This window comes from Plutella xylostella, chromosome 13, assembly GCF_932276165.1.
Source record: "Plutella xylostella chromosome 13, ilPluXylo3.1, whole genome shotgun sequence".
NCBI classification, from domain to species: domain Eukaryota; kingdom Metazoa; phylum Arthropoda; class Insecta; order Lepidoptera; family Plutellidae; genus Plutella; species Plutella xylostella.
Window position 1 is genome coordinate 3,220,564 of NC_063993.1, and position 18,607 is coordinate 3,239,170.

At 39.7% G+C, this 18,607-nt stretch overlaps 1 protein-coding gene across 9 annotated transcripts in view; it reads right to left on the bottom strand.

Moving 5' to 3' along the window:
- The window catches only part of LOC105380973 (SH3 and multiple ankyrin repeat domains protein 3), a 96,359-nt gene that overhangs the window by 10,808 nt on the left and 66,944 nt on the right, over positions 1-18,607 (bottom strand). For 4 of the 9 annotated variants that reach the window (XM_048625210.1, XM_048625211.1, XM_048625209.1 and 1 more), the window contains 12 exons: positions 13,868-13,993; positions 12,075-12,255; positions 10,758-11,077; positions 8,656-8,850; positions 8,183-8,249; positions 6,732-6,980; positions 6,084-6,281; positions 4,869-4,987; positions 2,843-2,943; positions 1,425-1,629; positions 1,004-1,124; positions 384-488 (listed from right to left, as the gene is read on the bottom strand). In XM_048625210.1, coding sequence (XP_048481167.1) covers positions 384-488; positions 1,004-1,124; positions 1,425-1,629; positions 2,843-2,943; positions 4,869-4,987; positions 6,084-6,281; positions 6,732-6,980; positions 8,183-8,249; positions 8,656-8,850; positions 10,758-11,077; positions 12,075-12,255; positions 13,868-13,993 — 1,987 coding nt within the window. The remainder of the gene's footprint in view (positions 1-383; positions 489-1,003; positions 1,125-1,424; positions 1,630-2,842; positions 2,944-4,868; positions 4,988-6,083; positions 6,282-6,731; positions 6,981-8,182; positions 8,250-8,655; positions 8,851-10,757; positions 11,078-12,074; positions 12,256-13,867; positions 13,994-18,607) is intronic. The other 5 variants (XM_048625217.1, XM_048625212.1, XM_048625215.1 and 2 more) reach the window with 3 other exon arrangements.

Consider the following 18,607-nt stretch of genomic DNA (forward strand, 5'->3'; position numbering starts at 1 on the left):
CATACGCAATATCTTGAGTCATCAGCAAAACTTGGGATTCTACTGAGCTTTTTCACTGCCATCATTTACCAGAGGAAATTTTAGAAGTTTTTCTCACCGCTCGATCAGTGATAAGTTAACATGAATTTCAATGTATTTACAGCGTGTGTGTAATTACATGGTGATTCTCGAGCGCCATTTCGTCTAGTTATCACTCTTCATACGGTACATAAAGTCACTTCATAGTGAGACATTTTCGCCGTAGCATAGACTAATACACTAATTAGTAATTAAAAGTCCTTGCTGGTAATAAGTGTATTAGTCTATGGCCATAGTAAAGAGTACGGCCACTTTCCAGCCTGTAGATGACATCTCTAAACCCCTATAACCTCATAATTCCTCACCTCCAGCAGTTTTCCTCGGCAGCGTGGCGGCGTAGGGGCGGCCCGAGCTGGACAGTTGGTTGTGCGACTTGCTGCTCGCCACCGAGCAAGTGTTAGTGTCGCCAACTGCGGAAGGTTAGGTTAGGATATGGAGAACGTCACCAGTGTTAGTTGTTGTGTTGGTTGGTAGTGTGAATGTTATTGTTTGGCCAGCTTCGTTAGTCTTTCTAGATACAGTTTTAAGTAAGAGGAATTTAAAAGCTTATGTTTTAAGATCTTGTATATCTTATTTTGGGTTTTGAGTGTGAAGATTTAACGGTGTATACCGACTAATGAAGCTGACTGTACAGTTTTTGTACAGTCAGTGAGTAGTGGCAAGATTTTTTTTACATAAATGGTTAATAGAGAGGTAAATTTTGAAAATTTTATAATACAGAAGAGAAAATGTTAACCGGTATCCGGAATGTTATAATATTTATACAGGTGCCTACGACAAACAGTTGAAAATGTTTATACATGTTATGCTCTCTCTCTCTCAAGACAGCGTTATGTAAGTGGGCCAGACAGGTAGTCATGTTTGTCACACACAAAATTCACAGAGGCCTGTCTCAGAGATTTCAGTACAAAACATAATAACTTACCGTTACCGTTGCCGATGATGTGTTGCAGCGAAACTACAGTCATCGACACAAGTGCGCCGGAGTTGCGGATCATCTCCACAACTTGCTCGTGGGACGCCGCTGACACGTCCTCGCCATTTATCTGAAGGATAGATAGAAGATTACATTTACAATACATAGCGAATAATTTATACAAGGGTGATGGAGTGCAGACCCTTGGGGGAAAGGCTAAGGTTCGTTACTGTTTATTGTTTTCGGAATTCTTTGGTCTTTCTGCTCCGATTGGGCCTTAAATAGTAGTCGCTAGTAAACCAAAGTGTCACTCGCATGCGACAGAAATTCGCCCTTGTGCCGGCTGGCCGGCGCGGTGACAATAAGGGTGATATTCCATTGGCTGTTTTCACACCGCAACCCACTGCTACCATACTACAACATCACTCACTTGCAACAGAAAGTCGCCCTTGCGCAGGCCAGCTCTATCGGCCACGCCGCCCGCATCCACATCATCGAGGTACTGCAAGGCGGGGCAGCGCTCCGAGGGCCTCAACTGCATCAGCGGAGACAGAGCCTTTGCCCCTCGCAGGACGAAGCCGAAGCCGCGGCGCGCGCGGTGTAGCACCACTGTGCGGGTCTCTATGTTGCCGTAACTGCGGAATAAGTCGTTGTGTTGTTAGTTGTTAGTGATTATGTAGGTAAACGGTTTTAGGTTGAAAAAAACCGGCCAAGTGCGAGTCGGGCTCGCGCACAAAGGGTTCCGTAGTAAGCACAATAACTTAACCAAAATTACAGTTAAATCAACCTATCTCAAAAACTATAAGAGATACTTTGATCAAACCAAAAATCGTTGAAAGAGTTAATTAGCATGCATCACCTCTATTTTTTTTAGAATTTTATACCCCGTAGTTATAAAAATAGAGGGGGGGGGACATACTTTTTACGACTTTGAGAGCTGATATCTCAAAAACCGTTCACTTTAAGAAAAATGTTTTTTAGAAAACTTTATATCATTTTAAAAGACCTTTCCATTGATACCCCACACGGGTATGTACATCGAAAAAAAAAATTTCATCCCTCAGTTACATGTATGGGGGGCCCCACCCCCAATTCTTTTTTTTACTATTTAGTGTCATATTTTTGTAGCGGTTCATACAACACATATTCCCATCAAATTTCATCACTGTAGTACTTATAGTTTCCGAGTAAATCGGCTGTGACAGACGGACAGACGGACATGACGAAACTATAAGGGTTCCGTTTTTGCCATTTTGGCTACGGAACCCTAATAAATCGGCTGTGACAGACGGACAGACGGACAGACGGACAGACGGACATGACGAAACTATAAGGGTTCCGTTTTTGCCATTTTGGCTACGGAACCCTAAAAAGGAAGTTAGAATAAACCGAGAGTCGAAATGAATATAAATACGTCCCTCAACTTTACTTGACATGGAAAAGTGTTTTGCCATAGTACCTAATTATGCAGACGATACAGACTAGATTCGATATCACAGACTTTACACTCATCAACAGCCTGTACACTTTGAGACATACTTTATTTATAAATAAATAAATATGTGGGGACATCTCACACACGGCCATCCGACCCAAAGCTAGGCAGAACCTGTATTACGGGTGTCGGACAGCTGATATATTTACACAGATACATAGATAGATACATACTGAATATAAATATCAACACCCAAGACCCGAGTACAAATATCTGTATTTAAACAAATATCTGCCCCAACCGGTAAACGAACCTTCGGCATAGCAGTCAGGGTCACTAACCACTACACCATTCGGTCGTCAATTTGGTTAAGGTTTTATACAAGATTTTATACTTTATGTGTAATAACTTACGTTTTCTTTATCCTAGGTGCAGTGGCGCTATATGTTTTACTCAACGCCATCTCTCTTCTTCCGGTGACCCTTGAATGGTGGATAGGGCCTGACGATAACACCTGGGAAGCAACAAATCATCATTGAATTAAGTACATTAAATTATTGTCTTGGTGGATTGAGCGGGGTACCCCGTAATACAGATTCCCACCTAGTACGGTCAGGTGCAAAGGAACCTGACCCCCCTCTCATACTAACAATGCTTCTGAGAGGGGTCAGGTTTATCTGCCCCTTACTGTACAGGGGCCCTTGTGTTTTTTGTACAATAAACTTTTTTTTGGGTACACTACATAATTCCGAATTACTTTCTTACGAATATGAAAATAACGATTTTTAAAATTTCGAATTTCATAGTTCCGAATAATTCACAATCCCGAATTTTAAGTTTCCGAATAACGAAAATCACGAATAGTTTATAAACGAAATTTCAAACAACATATTTATTAAAATGACGAAAGTCAATTTTCCGAATATTATTATTTCGATGTTTCAAAAGTACGATTTTTTATTATATCGAATTGTTAAAATTACGAATCCCGAAGTTTTAATATTCCGAAAATACAAATTCCCGAATGTTTCTTAGTTAACAAGAAATGGTTATATGAATTATGCAGCATAATGCGTATAAAAACAATATTTTTTAAGCTATATTATGTGAAACGCTCCGCTCCGCTTCGCTCCGCTTCGCTGCGCTCCGCTTTGTTTTTCGATATCTATGTGCACCTAACACGCTCCTCCTCGCTTTGCTCGTCGTCGCACCTATCTTTAGGTTTAGGTCCTAAGGTTTTTAAGTTTAAACACCATAAAAATCCTAGCTATTGTTTTGTTCTAAATTTGAAACGTTCCGCTCCGCTTCGCTGCGCTCCGCTTTGTTTTTCGATATCTATGTGCACCTAACACGCTCCTCCTCGCTTTGCTCGTCGTCGCACCTATCTTTAGGTTTAGGTCCTAAGGTTTTTAAGTTTCAACACCATAAAAATCCTAGCAATTGTTTTGCTCTATATTTGAAACGCTCCGCTCCGCTTCGCTGCGCTCCGCTTTGTTTTTCGATATCTATGTGCACCTAACACGCTCCTCCTCGCTTTGCTCGTCGTCGCACCTATCTTTTGGTTTTGGTTCTAAAGTTTTAAAGACGTTTATGTTTTTTTGTCAAAATCACGAATTATCATATTTCCGATCGGGATTTGACTTTTTCGTGATTATAATAAATCGGTATTTTATTTTTCGTATATTAAAGTAATCGTATTTTTTAACATTCGTATATTTAACAATCGTAATAACAATATTCGTGATTATAATATTCGAAATTATAATTTTCGTGATTATTATAATTCGGTATTTAAAAAAATCGGTATTGCAATATTTCGTAAATTACATATTCGGGGTTATCAAATTCGGAAAAATGTTTTTCGGAATATTTGGGTGTTCCCCTTTTTTTTTACTAACGATTAGTTACGTAATCGACGTCACGTATTTAAGCTTTCGCTTCTCCAACCGCAACAAGGAAGTGGTAAAATATACAAGACAGAGCTATAAGATTAAATATAGTCTGCTCGCCATTTAAGATCAGGTAATTATAAGTTTCTTTATAGACACAGCTTTAGAATACCTACCGTACACACCGGGCGTTCTGACTGATTCCACCCGCTCCTCAGCTCCATAGGAACCTAAAATGGCCTTATAATGAACAGAGGGGTCTCTCTCTAAATCGACGAACGACCGAACAATAATTGTCACGCAATCGGCACGCTTAATGTAACGAGATAGACCCGTGGTTCGCGCAGCTCTCCGAAACTTCACAAATATGCAGCGATAACCACGACTCTATCTCATTGTATTAGGCCCAGCACACATGGTGAAACGCAACTGCAACGAAACGGCAACTCCTAGTTACTTTTGAGTTTCATTTGAGTTTATGCCATAGATATCTTTGCCATAGACACACGTCGCAACTAGTTTACTAGTTTTGGTAGTGCCCCTACAGTACCTGGTGTAGATGCGTGTTCTGTCCGCGGCGCAGCTCCTGCACGCACTGCGCGGGGAACAGCCCCGCCGCCCCGCCCCGCACCGTCCCCTCTAGGAGCCCGTCGTCCGTCGCGCCCGTCACTGGAATGTCATACACGGACGTTAGTAGAACATTATTATTATTATTTTGTCTTGGCTATCGTGTAAACACAGAAAATCTAAGGTCTGGGTCTCCTATTTACGCCGTAGATCGCGTCCAGCGTCACGCCGTAGGCCGCGTCACAATGCTCATTATGTCTACGCGCCAACGTCGGCGTGTGAGGGAGACCGCATCAGTACATTTCTATAGTGAGCATCGTGACGCGGCCTACGGCGGTGACACTTGACGCGACCTACGGAGTAAATAGGAGACCCGGGCCTAAGGCTATTTACGCCGTAGGTCGCGTCCAGCGTCACGCCGTAGGCCGCGTCACGATGCTCACTATAGAAATGTACTGATGCGGTCTCCCTCACACGCCGACGTTGGCGCGTAGACGCCGTAGGTAGGCCGTAGGACGTTGACAGAAACGTTTACGTCAAAGTCGGACGCCGCATATAGCATAAAATAGGAGACCCAGGCCTTACTACCCCGACGTCAGCGTCACTGTGCTATCATAATAATTGTCAACATAGATCACTGTGTAGAATAATAGCACGGATCAGCGATGTAAATTTTGGTCTTACGCAATATGCGAAGAATGTTGTGTGCCTCCTGTCTAGCCATGTCACAACCACCATTTAAAACTTAACCAATAAATAATCATCACGCACTGTTAAATCAATTTAAACTACCTGATGGTTCGAAGGACGTTCTTGTAACTCCAAAGTTTTTAAACAAATGAGCTGTTACCTATGTTAAGAATTCATCTGGGCACATTACTCATAGTAATTTAAAAACAAAGATGAAATGTTTGATAAATTAGTAAGCATATTGTTACTATGAATGTTTCATGAGTAATGTCGTTAATATTTGTTATTTTAAACATATAGATGGAATCCCTTACACCTAACGAGAACTCATCATAATTAACACCCTTTGTTGTCATAAAATAAAATACTTATGGCCTAACTAAATCTATAATTTGCGTTCCACTATGTGCTCCACAGGTTCGCCTAGTGTAGAACTTGCACCCATATTCAATGTACCTACTTTTAAAAAGATTTTCACTTATTAACTTTACTCATTCCTAGCCCTTACCTTCAATAATATCTCCTTGATTAAGCCTGAGGTGCCCGGGTGCTGTAGGCTCATAAGGCTGCAGACACACGACGGCAGCTCCCGTGGGCTGCAGCGAGCAGGTGGTGGTGTCGCTGTTGCTGGTGCCCACGCCGCTCGAGTCTGAGATGATGTCGCTAGTGTCGCCGCCGGACTTCTCTGTCAACATGGGCGGCCCGTCTGACCGGTGAGTCGAGAGGCCGACTTGCGTGGGAGTTTTAGGCGAGGATTGGAGGTTGATTTGGGTGAGTTTTGGTTGGGGATGGTTAGTACAATAGACGAAGAAACACTTAAAACTATAGCTAAACTATTATCTTACACGAATGTAGAATCTTAGGTCTAAGAAACAAACATCTAGAGGGTGAGACAAAAGGGTCGAAGAAAGCATGGAAGCGGTTCGTCTACAACAAGGCACATAGAACATGCTTGGTGATGGTCTGATGATGAGGGCGGTGCATGGTGATGGTTGCCGAGCCCGGCCGAGCGGGCTGTGAGTGTGCCTTTCATCTGTTGTTATACTGCTATTGTTCGAGTGTAGGGACGCAACCGCGCCTGATTCTAGCACTGAATCAGACAGCGTTTGTTACAAGTGTGTAAACAACCCTAGCGTTAACCCTATCTGTGGGTTACCTGTGAGTATGCTAGCGTCGTCCTCATGGCTGGGATGACTGGCGTCGCTGATGCTGGAGGAGGCTGAGGAGAAGGGTCTCTCGAGGCTGCACGGGGAGGCGGCGGGGCCACTGCGACGGAGGAGCGCGTCCAGCTCGGCCGGGATGCGAGTGGAGGAGGCCAGGGAGGACCGGTCGCCCGCCGCCCACCAGCCGCCCCACGCCGCTGACCGTCGCTTGGGGTTGTACCTCGGCGGGCCGCGGAAAGGCACTGCAATAGGCGGGTTAGCAACCGAAAAAGAAAATAAAGTAACGATGAAGAATTGAGGAAATTAAAGGTATGGTTGGGTTGACTGATGGGTGGTTAAGATGTGTAAATTATTTAGTATTCTAAATAAAGGTAATGATGAGGGGTGGAACTAAAGATGGTGTTAGTGATGAAATTAAACATGGTAACTATGATAAGTGATAAATAAATAAACATAAACAGATTAGGAATACATATTCAATTTTAGTTGTGATACAGCAGCAATGTTAAACATAATACCTACGTATTAACTAAATACCTACACATTGTTTACCATTCGTTAAAGTGCTTACAATCATTACATATTACCTACTATCAAAATTTTAAGTAGAGCAGGGCCATTTTATAAACCTAAACATGATAATACACCTAATTAATTATAAGACAAAGGTACCTACATTTTTTAGTTATGATATATAAGTAAGTACATTATCAATACAATATAATTATTTTAAAATCAATTTTTATTATGTTGTGCAAGGTTGGTATGTTTTTTGCAGGTATGTATAAGTATTATTATAGATAGAATAGGTATAGTAATGAATAAGAGTTAGAAATCGGTTCCTACTTATAAATATGTAAGTACCTAAAAATACCCGGTTACCTTTAAATGTAATACAACCATCACCATTATGATATTAAGCAATGAATAAAGTAGGTTAAATACGTATCTTTATCTATTATAAGAATATAATAAACTTATGTATGTTAAATATGTGATCCATAAATAATATTATAGGTGATTGCATGCCACAAATAGATTGTTTTAAAACAAATTTTCAAAGGAGCAAGGATATTCTTGTATGCAGCAAATAACTATACAAGTAGATATAGGAAATATTTTGGAATAAAAGACTATAAGCAAGTACCTTGTTTCACATAAAGTCCCATGACAGCATCGTTACTGTGCAAACTGTTGCTTATCATAAGGAACTTCGTAAATGAAACAAGGTTTCAAAACATTTACTGTAATACCTACCACAAAAAAATTTGAACGATCGTTAAAAATTTAATTTGACTGATTTATCGGGCGTTTGACCGCGCTAAACAGGTGTTAAACACTGTCTAAGTTTTTTGTGGTAAGGTCCTTATTTATTATAGATGTAATAAAGCGCTCGCACAGCCATGCAATGTTTGAAGCTCTAAACTAAAGGGCTGTAACTCACCGACTTCATCAGACTTGTAATTCTTTATGACCTCCGCTAGCTCTAGGTTTCCCGCTATCACTGCCACCTGAAAAATTCAAGGTAAATAATTAATATAAGTACCAATATTGTTTACTAGAGGTAGCCAATGAAAATATTTTCAAAATTTACAAATCCACATAGATAAAATGTTAAGTGAAAATGGTGGCCGGACACAAATCACACAAACTGTTTCGGGCTATTCGCATGTACGTAAACTATCTCCTTTCTACCGCAACAACTTATGCTTCGATTTACTTTTGACATAATCAAAAGTAACAATCTGTCAAAATCGTATGAAAGTAATAAAACTACCAGTTATGGATAGATAGAGTTATAGAAACTGGCAGTAACTCACTCAGCGTTGACGTACAAAATTAGGTAGTAATTTCCCGCCACATTTAATTAAAAGTTACACGTTACACCCACCCAAACAAAACCAAACTCTTTCATACCTGGTAAGGAGTCTGATTAGCAAAGTTGAGCGCCTCCTTGTCGCATCCTCGGAACAATAACTGCCTCGCGCACGAGTCCTGCGCGTTGACGGCGCACACGTGCAGCGGCGTGTTGCCCGACGCGTTGCGGCTGTTCATGTCGGCGCCGTAGAACAAGAGGTGGTCCAGGTGCTGGACTAAACCGTTGCGACACGCCTGGAAAGACGTTGAGGTGTTAGAAGGTAGAAAACTCTTTGGTTAGTGTGACACATTTTAAAATGCGGCATTCTTCGCGGCTTGTCGCGGCTAGACTGTTTGGTGTTTTGTTTATAATATAAACCTCCTAACATATTATGTTAGGAGGTTGAAACCTCTTTGGTTGGTGTGACACATTTTAACATGCGGCCTCATTCGGCTGTTTAGTATTAACTGGCAAGTGAAAAAGGTGTTGGGTTTACATTACCTATGGTCTTTGTAATCGCGAAAAAGTTCCGCATTAAAAAAGGTTACGGTCAACAAAAACATAGAACAACGCGGACTCGGGTGTACCCTCGGGAAGCGCCATAGCGATCTTTCTTGATACAAAAAAGTCTGCCAATTTTTGCGGGGGGAAATTTTACCGTTTACCATGATTATGTCTCATGGGACATATCATTATGAGTTTTAATTTAGAGCAATAAGGGTTACGTGAAGTGACATTTAATAATGAACACAGTGTCTTCATTTTTCTTGCCAATGGATGTAACAATTATCGATAAGTGTTATCGATGAATTCGAGAACATGGGTTAGAAATACTAATTTCAAATTAATTAGGTATAGTTAAATTTAATAAGGAATGATTAATAGACGAAGTCACCCGCTTTTCGCTGTACATTTATACTCACGTGATAGGTCGCGAGCCGTATCGCCGTTTATGAATGAGCACAATGCACTGAAGTTGTCGAGTAAGTGGGCAACCCGACGGTCAGATGCTTTCAAGCCGCCCCTTCGGGCGGCCTCTGACTAGGCTTAACGACTGCTGCCGAAGCAGCAACCGGGACCCAACGGCTTAACGTCCCGTCCGAAGCACGGAAGCGTCCAGAAAAGAACCATTTGAAATCGGTAACTCATGCTGTACCTACCAATGGCTGACCGTGTCAGTTGTTGCTTAACCTCAGTGATCAGTTACGATTACTGAAGCCAATTCGACTACGGACGCTTCCCAACTATGACCTTTTTTGTCGATTAATACATATCTATATACCGGTACATCACTATTGCATTTTTTTCACATTGGTTGCTAGGAAACAGCTAATAACAATAAACCATGACCAAATCTGTGATCAAATCCGGAATCCGTATATTCTATGAATTGAATCTGTCATTTTAGTATGTAAACAAATCATTTTCTATGAAACGAACGCTTTGCCAACTAGATTGAGTCTAGTGAAAATTGAGACTGCAACTAGTTTTTATAAATCGGTGGGCCTTTCTGGCCTACCACCCCGCCAGAGGGGAACGTCTGCCTATTTCGTCTCCAGACCATGCATACTCAATGAACAAAAAGGTAGATCTCGTAACTCTTTCGTAGACTTTATATACTTACTAGCCAGTTCGTTTAAACTATAATTTTATTATTATCTAACACTAACGGCTTCATTATTTTCATTCAGAGATAGTACGGTGTCAGATTGTAGAACACGCACGTGTATTTATAGTGACTAGGTCGTATGTCTAAGGGAATACGGTTGCGGAGGCGTGAGGTAACAGAAGCCCCTTCGAGTGCGAGTATCGGGGTCGGCGGTCGGCGCCATGTCTGTAAGCCTTTGATCCGTTTTCATGCCAATTGATTGAGTTCACATAGATGTAAGGTTGAAGCTTTTTGTACCTATTATTTAAATTTCAGTGAAGCTGGCTTTCGAATCGCCTGTGGCTGCGTCCCCAGTAGGCAAACTGTTCACCGCCGACTGAGTTTGCGGTGTATCGATATCGATAGTATGCCCTCTCTGCGCAATTTTCTGCGTTACGGGCGCTTAGTAACGGGCGAATGGTTTGTCTACGGCAAAAGCAGCCTAAATATATATAGTTATGGTTTTCCAAAACAGTAAGCCCTTACATTAATAAGAAATGAAAACCAACAAACCTGATGCACCTCCTGCCATCCTTGCAAGTCAGTAGCTCCAATAGTCGCATGATCATGCAGCAAGGTCTCACACAGCAGAGGGTCTGTTTTATTCGTCACAGACATATACAACGGCGTCAGACCCTTCCCGTCTTTGTAATTAGGCGACGCGCCGAGCTCTAGAAGAGTTTTGACGGCTTCTAGAGAGTTCTTTTCTATAGCTCGGTGGATGGCGGTGCTACCGTCTTTTGTTCGGTAGTCTAAGAGGGCGCCACCGTTTACTAAAGCTATTAGCACCTTCGCTGGGTTCTTCAAGCCAGCGGCTATGGTGAGAGGAGTCTCTGGAAAAGGAAATGTTTGGTTGTTAGGTCGGTTGGCGAGTAGGTAGTAATTAGAGAAAGTATACCATTGTGAGTGGTTTATTGACTAGTTCAGTTTTATGTACACTTACAATTGTACTTCTAACTACTTACTACTTTTATGAAGGTGCATTCCTATCCATTGCTGGAAATTACTTCACAAGTGGTCTAGTAAGGTACAAGATAAAATTAAGTGAAGTATAAAATACCATTAAGTATCAAATATCAGTTGGTATTTTGAAGGTCATACAAAAGGCGATGTTATGGCAGATTGTAAACACCTTTGGTAGCAGTAGGTACAGAATAACAATGGCAGGTTAATTATACAGCTTGTAAGTGGATATAATAACGCCACCATTGGCATTATAATTTATTTAAGCAAACACAGAAACGATTTGTCGTTTACATTGTCGTTGAAAAAGGGGGATTTTTATTATTATGTTAATTTGGAATTCATTATGATTCAAAAGATATTCATTATTCATTCTGTCTCGCCGCATTGGCTGAAATCTCATTACCGAATCTTTTCAGGTTTTCGTAGGTAACGAAAGAGAATAAGCGAAAAAACAATGGTTGAATTCTGAAACAGCAATCCAACTGAATCCACTTACCTGTACTTATTCATTATAAATTTAAATTATTTTATATTTATCGGTGACTCCATCCTAATCTTATCAGTGTCATTACTCACGCTAATTGGTACCTATAACAGAGCAGAGTTCAGTAGATACTTTTTGACCCCAGTTCAGCGGCCCAACCCAAATAATTTCTTCCGGGTAATGGGCGATGCTTTTGTTATTTTGAGGGACCAACCGCTTGGCGCAGTAACAGTAGCAGAAGTAGTGGCTTTCTATAAGGTATCTATGGCCTGTCAAACTTTAGTGTTGCCAACAGCACCCACTACAACAGGTGTTGGTGAGTAAGGGAGTAGGTAGTTATGATCTGTGAAATTGTGTTGTTTACTGTGAATACAACTCACCGCCGGTCTCCTGACAATGGAAGTTGGGGTCGAGCCCCTTGGCGCACGCCTTGGTGAGCTTGTCCACCTGCCCGTGCGCCACCTGCTCGAGGAAGCGCCGCAGGTTCGCGCGCGAGTGCAGAGCCTTCAGAGCCTTCTCGTCCAGCTTCAGCATCTTGTATACGCGCCGCTTGTACTTTAGCTGTGGATGGGAGGTAGGTGAGGGTTAGATACATAGTAGTTGAGACTAGGAATTACAAGCAAAGGAGGGCAGATTTTTTTAGCGATAAAGTTTTTTTTCGTCAAGTTGCAGCGTCTTTTTACACGTGCCGCTTGTACTTTAGCTGTGGAGTGAGGTAGGTGAAGATTAGATAGATAGATAGAATATTATTAATATGTATACACACACATGGTAAAAACTTTCATAACTTATATAGTAACATGCACACATACACACACACTACACGATACACTTTTGCGTCCTCGGCGCTTCCTAATGGCAAAACGCCTCATCATCAACATCAGCCAATAATCATCCACTAGCGCCACAACACTCGGTCCTCGGCCCTTCTCATTTAGCCACTACTGGCTACCCGCCTAAGGTCGTCAGTCCAGTGAGCAGGAGGGCGTCCCACGCTGCGTTTGGCAACGCGACAAAAACGCCAACAACATATTAATTAATTGAATCAATGGAAATCAAAATAATAAAATGTATAGATACCTAAGAGGTATAAGAAGGTAGGTACAGACAGTATCATCCATAAAAATACAACTAACTTGGTACATACATACCTACATAACTATTAGCGTTAATTACGGACAAGTACATTTTAGATCCTTTTTATGACATATCCAGCTTACAGCATACATAAAAGATCTAGGGCTTTTATGTGTGCTCGATAAAAGTTTATTAGGTCACCTACGTGCGTAGACGGCTTTTATGTGGCCCAAGAGTACTTTGAGTGAAGTGTACAGCAATGTATATCTTTCTACAAATTATAAAAATACATACATTGACATGAAACAGAACCCTATTTATTAATTAGTGTTCCACTTCGCCTAAAAAGAGATACTTATCCCTGTTTCTACAATCAATAGGTATTTGGTGTCATTAATTTTTAAGAAACGATAGTCTATGTATAATTATGCTGGCGTGTATTTAATATCGAAAGAGAAAACCGCATACAAATTCATTTCGTACCTAGGTAAATCAGAGCAATTTTGAATAAACTGTCAGGACCACCTGTGTTACTGTGCTCTTATGTATTATTTAAGAAATGGGAAGTATGCATGGTGTCCGCTTAGTTGCGCAAGTAAACACCACAAGACCACACGAGGCCACTTATTGTGTTCCGTGTAATCCACTTACACTGCGGGCGGGGAGATGCTTCGAATTTCATATCATAATTAATACTTAATTGCTGTGAGGTAATGCAGGTTCATATTCTTGCATGTCTGTGTAAGTACTGTCTTCGACTTGTGGCTCAGTAATGGTCTCGACTGGAATTTATTTGCTTCAATATAAACGTTAGGTATTCAATTAAACAAATATCGGTAGAGCAATTAACGTTTATATTACAGCAATACCGTTTATCAATAAAACCTTAATCCACGGAAATAATATATTTACTTAGAATACTTACTACCTACCTATCTCACAAATCACTATCTCACAATACAGTCTGATGCAAAAGTGGTATAGTAAGCAAAAAAGGAGTGACTCTTGGAAGTTCCAATTTTAATAAATAAATAATTTCTACAGGATTTCTTCAGAAAAGTCACAAATTCTGATCTGTAGTAAAAGTGATGCTTACCTCAAGATACCCGACTGGTCCATTGAAGGGGTAGTCCCCGAGGCGCCGCTCCTCGTCCAGAAACTTCCCGGCCTTGCCGTTGACGGGCGGACAGAACAGCCCATAGTTGAAGCTCTCTTTCAGCTCCTAAATAAAAAGAAAAAGAAAATTTAATACTGGCCGGTGTCGAATGCAATTGGGTTTATGAGAAAAAAGTTTGGAATATGTTCTTATGTGACCTCTTTGGCTTATTGAGATATGGTTAAGAAATAATGCAATGCGATTTTTTTAGTTCATAAGTTATACATGCAGTGTTTATGGGATACAAAACATAATTATGATAAATTAAACGTATATTAACCAACATCATCAGTGAAAAGAAAAGTCTAAATACATTATTTTTTTATGTTATAATAGCACGCCGCATACTTGGCGCACGGTATTTTAATATTTCATGTGCTAATAAGCAAATTGAGATAACAAACACGATGAAAAAAGACTGCAGTAATTACGCAAGTAGCACTGAATTTTATTACTTCAGTCCATTAAACAAAAACGCGCCCAGTGTTTCATTAAAAACCTGCGTCAGGGAGATTTCGAGCCTGCTTTTACGATGGAAATAAATTAGCATTTAAAAATGTCTGCCAATCACGGCCCATTCCGGTGACTGTGGAGACAATCTCAAGTGTAGGTAGTTATTTTGTAAATCTTCTCGTTTCACTACGAGGTTTTAGAGTAAGATTAATTAATGGGAAATTTATCTCATTCTGGCTGAGATATCCCCAGTGTTCATGGTTACTTAGATCAGCGTAAATAAACAGTAAAATCTCGTGGTGAACGGAGATACCTAACTAATAAAAAATCTCGGCACTGGAGATATCTCTTGAGTTACCGGAATCGGCCCCTGCCTAGGTGTTAACGAAGCTGACGGTGATTTACAAGGGAGAGCAAATTGATGGATCGAGTACGAAGGGTTCAACCCAGAGCCATCGCTCGCAGACTGCCAGGTCTGCAAGCCACAGGCCACAGGTCGCATTCCTCAATGAAGCCATAAATAACAATCAGATACTAATTTCTATTTATAGTACAGTGACCGATACAGTTACATCCAATTATGCAGATATGCGTAATTTCTTGCGATGCACGCAATTTCCTCGCAACATTCCCCGATCCAGATATGCAAATATTATCTGCGCTACATCTCTGTTTCTAATAAAGAATTTCAAGCGCTGACATGCTATGAAATGATATGGAAGAAAACCCGCATACTTAAACTGGACTCGTTAAATTTTATACAAAAATGGCATGTAACAAGATGATGGCTGTTTTCCATTGAAACGAAGGATGGACAAGTATGATGTATGATAAGGGAGAGACAGGACCAGTTATTATAGGAGGAAACAACGACTAGTAAGGACATACTTGTAAGGAAGCCGGCAAAAACTAGTTGAGAACCAGCAGTTTATTAAAACTGGAAAATTGCACAGAATAATACGATGGCATAGCTCTGATGTAATGGTATACTTGATTGTGTGAAAATATCTCATTAAATGCAATTTAGATCTGTAACATAGCTATGTTTTGTACCGTGGAGCGTAGAAGCTTTAATACAAATTAATTGACGTAGAAATAAGAATATACGTAGGATTAGGAATGATAGGTAGTCAACTGCAGTACCTTGAAACTACATGGCATTAGTGACGATGGAAATATGTATTCGGAATATACAATGTAATGTTAATGTGAAAAAAGACATTCTGAGCACAAAACGTGTACGTTAAATAAGTTAAGCTTCGGAAACAATAAATGGAAATTACTCTACGAACTCTATCAGTGTCAATATTGTATACCCTCCGATATAAAAGGCGCGAATTTTTCACGCGAAAATCGAGAATATCCATATGCAGAGTATCCCCCGGGATTATCTTGATCCAAGAGATAGATAGAAGGGGAAAATATTCAGATTTCATGCAAGAACGAACCACTCGAGTTTTGGTAGGTATATGGGGCAATATCAGAGAGGATGTTTTTCTTACAGAAAGCTCTTGGGTAAAGGCATTTCTTATTTGATCTGAGTTATGATGACATGCTTGTAAAATGTTGTCTTACAGTAACGTTTTCGTACTAGGCATGAATAACTTTCCAGTAATACGTGTAATGTAGCAGGTATCAGAGACTGGCTGTATTCAAATAAATCTGTAAAGCGAAAAACGTCGACGTGCTGCGAAAAACACTTAACTTTTCAGTGTCATATTATGATATATTGGTTTGAGTATCAGAAAGTTTAGAGAGCGATTTAGGACGATAATGCGAAATAGTGATATTATAATAAATAATATACATACTATTGCAGCTGACTGTACCAGTGGACGTGTGATGGCTGACGATGATTGACATTGTCAAGCTATATCGTCGTGATGCTGCTAATTTGCCATTTACGGAACATAACCGTATCATTTTGTAACAATGGCTGCTAACACGTCTTCACAATCAATAAGAGAAACCCAGGCTCTATGCTCCCACAGAGCACTATTAATCTACTGACCCAATAGTCTGTCAACAAGTTCCACTATTGTATGCAAAACCTTTAATTGTTGGAGCAGAAACACCTACGTGCGATGACATAGTTCACGATTCATACATCGATACACGACATATAACATGCTGGTGATTTATAAATAAGTAAGTACAAAATACACGTCATTTATCAAAATACATCTACACAAATATGACTTCTAACTAAAGAGGAAACATTTGTATGTATGTAAGTATATTGAAATCATGATCATATTGAAATTGAATATCATATTGAAACAGTCTTAAATTGTTTTGCTATTTGTAGATTCGGATCTGATGCGACCTGACTACGGAACGGATGCAGCCGAAATAACATAATTATTTAGTTATTATTAGATATTTATTACAAAATAATCCAAAAGTAAATTTACTGACACTGAAATAACATGAAATGGGTATACACTATACATATACCCAGAATATATGTAATGTAACCGCTACATAACTAATGTACCTGCCGACAAGCAATAAGGCCAAGCACGCCTCCTTTGATCACTCACTGACTACATAAAGCTTTATACAATGTACCTTATAGTGTGTCTTGTATGGCCTATTTGTGACAATGTACATTGTACAAATGTACAATACACTAATGGGTATTTCATCTAGGCGCCTTTTAATAGAGGAAAATAAAATACAAACTACTTTTCTAATGCATTTGTACTTATAGTAAAGAATAACAATAGAAATAAAAGAATCTCTGATACGAAGCTAATCAAAAAGGTCTTCTTTATTTCAGATTAACAGCATAATCGTAAGGACAAAAAAGTAGCACAAGGTTAAGTTAACAATAATAACTTATCAATAACGATTTACCTTTCATGTGGAAATAACTAGATTTAAAGAAATACATAGAACATCTAATCCGATCATAATAACATAAATCATATTGCATTATACCTTCACTCGAGAGATTAATCGATCAAATCAATTTGATTAGGTAAAACGGCAATGCAGAGGCGCTTGTAGATACAAGAAAGCTTCATCAATTTTGTCTAGACTCTAGAACCTAGCCTGCCATGTCAAATATTGATAGTGGCATTCCCCTGTTACGAAAAGATGGTTTGAATCTTCATACATTTTATTAAAGATCAGCAAAACTATTTCATTTGGCCGAGTAGTAGACCATCGGAATCAATATCGTAACAAAATAGATAAGTACACAATTTGTATTGACTTGGCGGGTGGCTGGACCGTATAAACCGTATTCTATTCAGTGTTGCTTAATTGACTAACTTTATAACAAAGTCACTGAAAATATATTTCTATCTTATGTATGTACCTATACCTACTTTAAAATACATACGAAAACAATATTAAAATACGTTTCAAAAGACTTGTAAATTCAGATTATTGTTAGTTGCCGTGACTAATTAGGTAAATGACAATGGCGTCTCGGTAATTATCGAAGTATTTATTACAAAGAAGATTGAATTGGAACGATTTACATTTGTTGAATATCACTTTGAGAGGTATCAGTCATGAATGTAAGTAATTAAAGTACCTAGATCGTTACCCTCTTCTCGGCATCATAATCATCATAAAGAAACAATAATTAACTGTTTGGTATAGCCCTCTCCAGGATTGCCTGAGTAATTTTACAATTTATAAAAGCATTTTCTAGAAAACAAAGTGAAGTAAAGGTTTACATTTCATTAAAAAAGTTACAGAATCAGGCAATTATCGGATGATCACAATGTTTGGCGTTCTTACATAAACGATGCAGGGTCAGCACAGTGAGCGAGGCACTAGAAAGTAGATCGGTGAACCGAAGTGATGGATAGATTTGTCACATTGCGGTCTGCGGGCATTCGGTCAGTCATTTTATTTAATAGTAGCCAGTGGTTACCCATAAATGGTAGCGATGTGGGGCAGATAAAACAAAACAAGCTGAGGAGATATCGTCCAACTGGGTTACAACACTTTACTGATACAACTAGAATTCAGAACTCATACTTTTCAATTTTACACTGTTGAAATATGAGTTACCTACTCATTCTTATTGCTTCAAGCACCAGGGAATCTTTTTAATGGACTGCATGATTTTAAAAGAAAACACCGCTCTGATTGTCTGAATTGTCGCTGAGTATCTCTTACTTAGGTAGGTTCCTGCTTAGGTAGATTTGAAATTTTAGCGTCTTGGAGTTAAATTAAAGAGGCTATATGCTAAGAGATCATATTTTT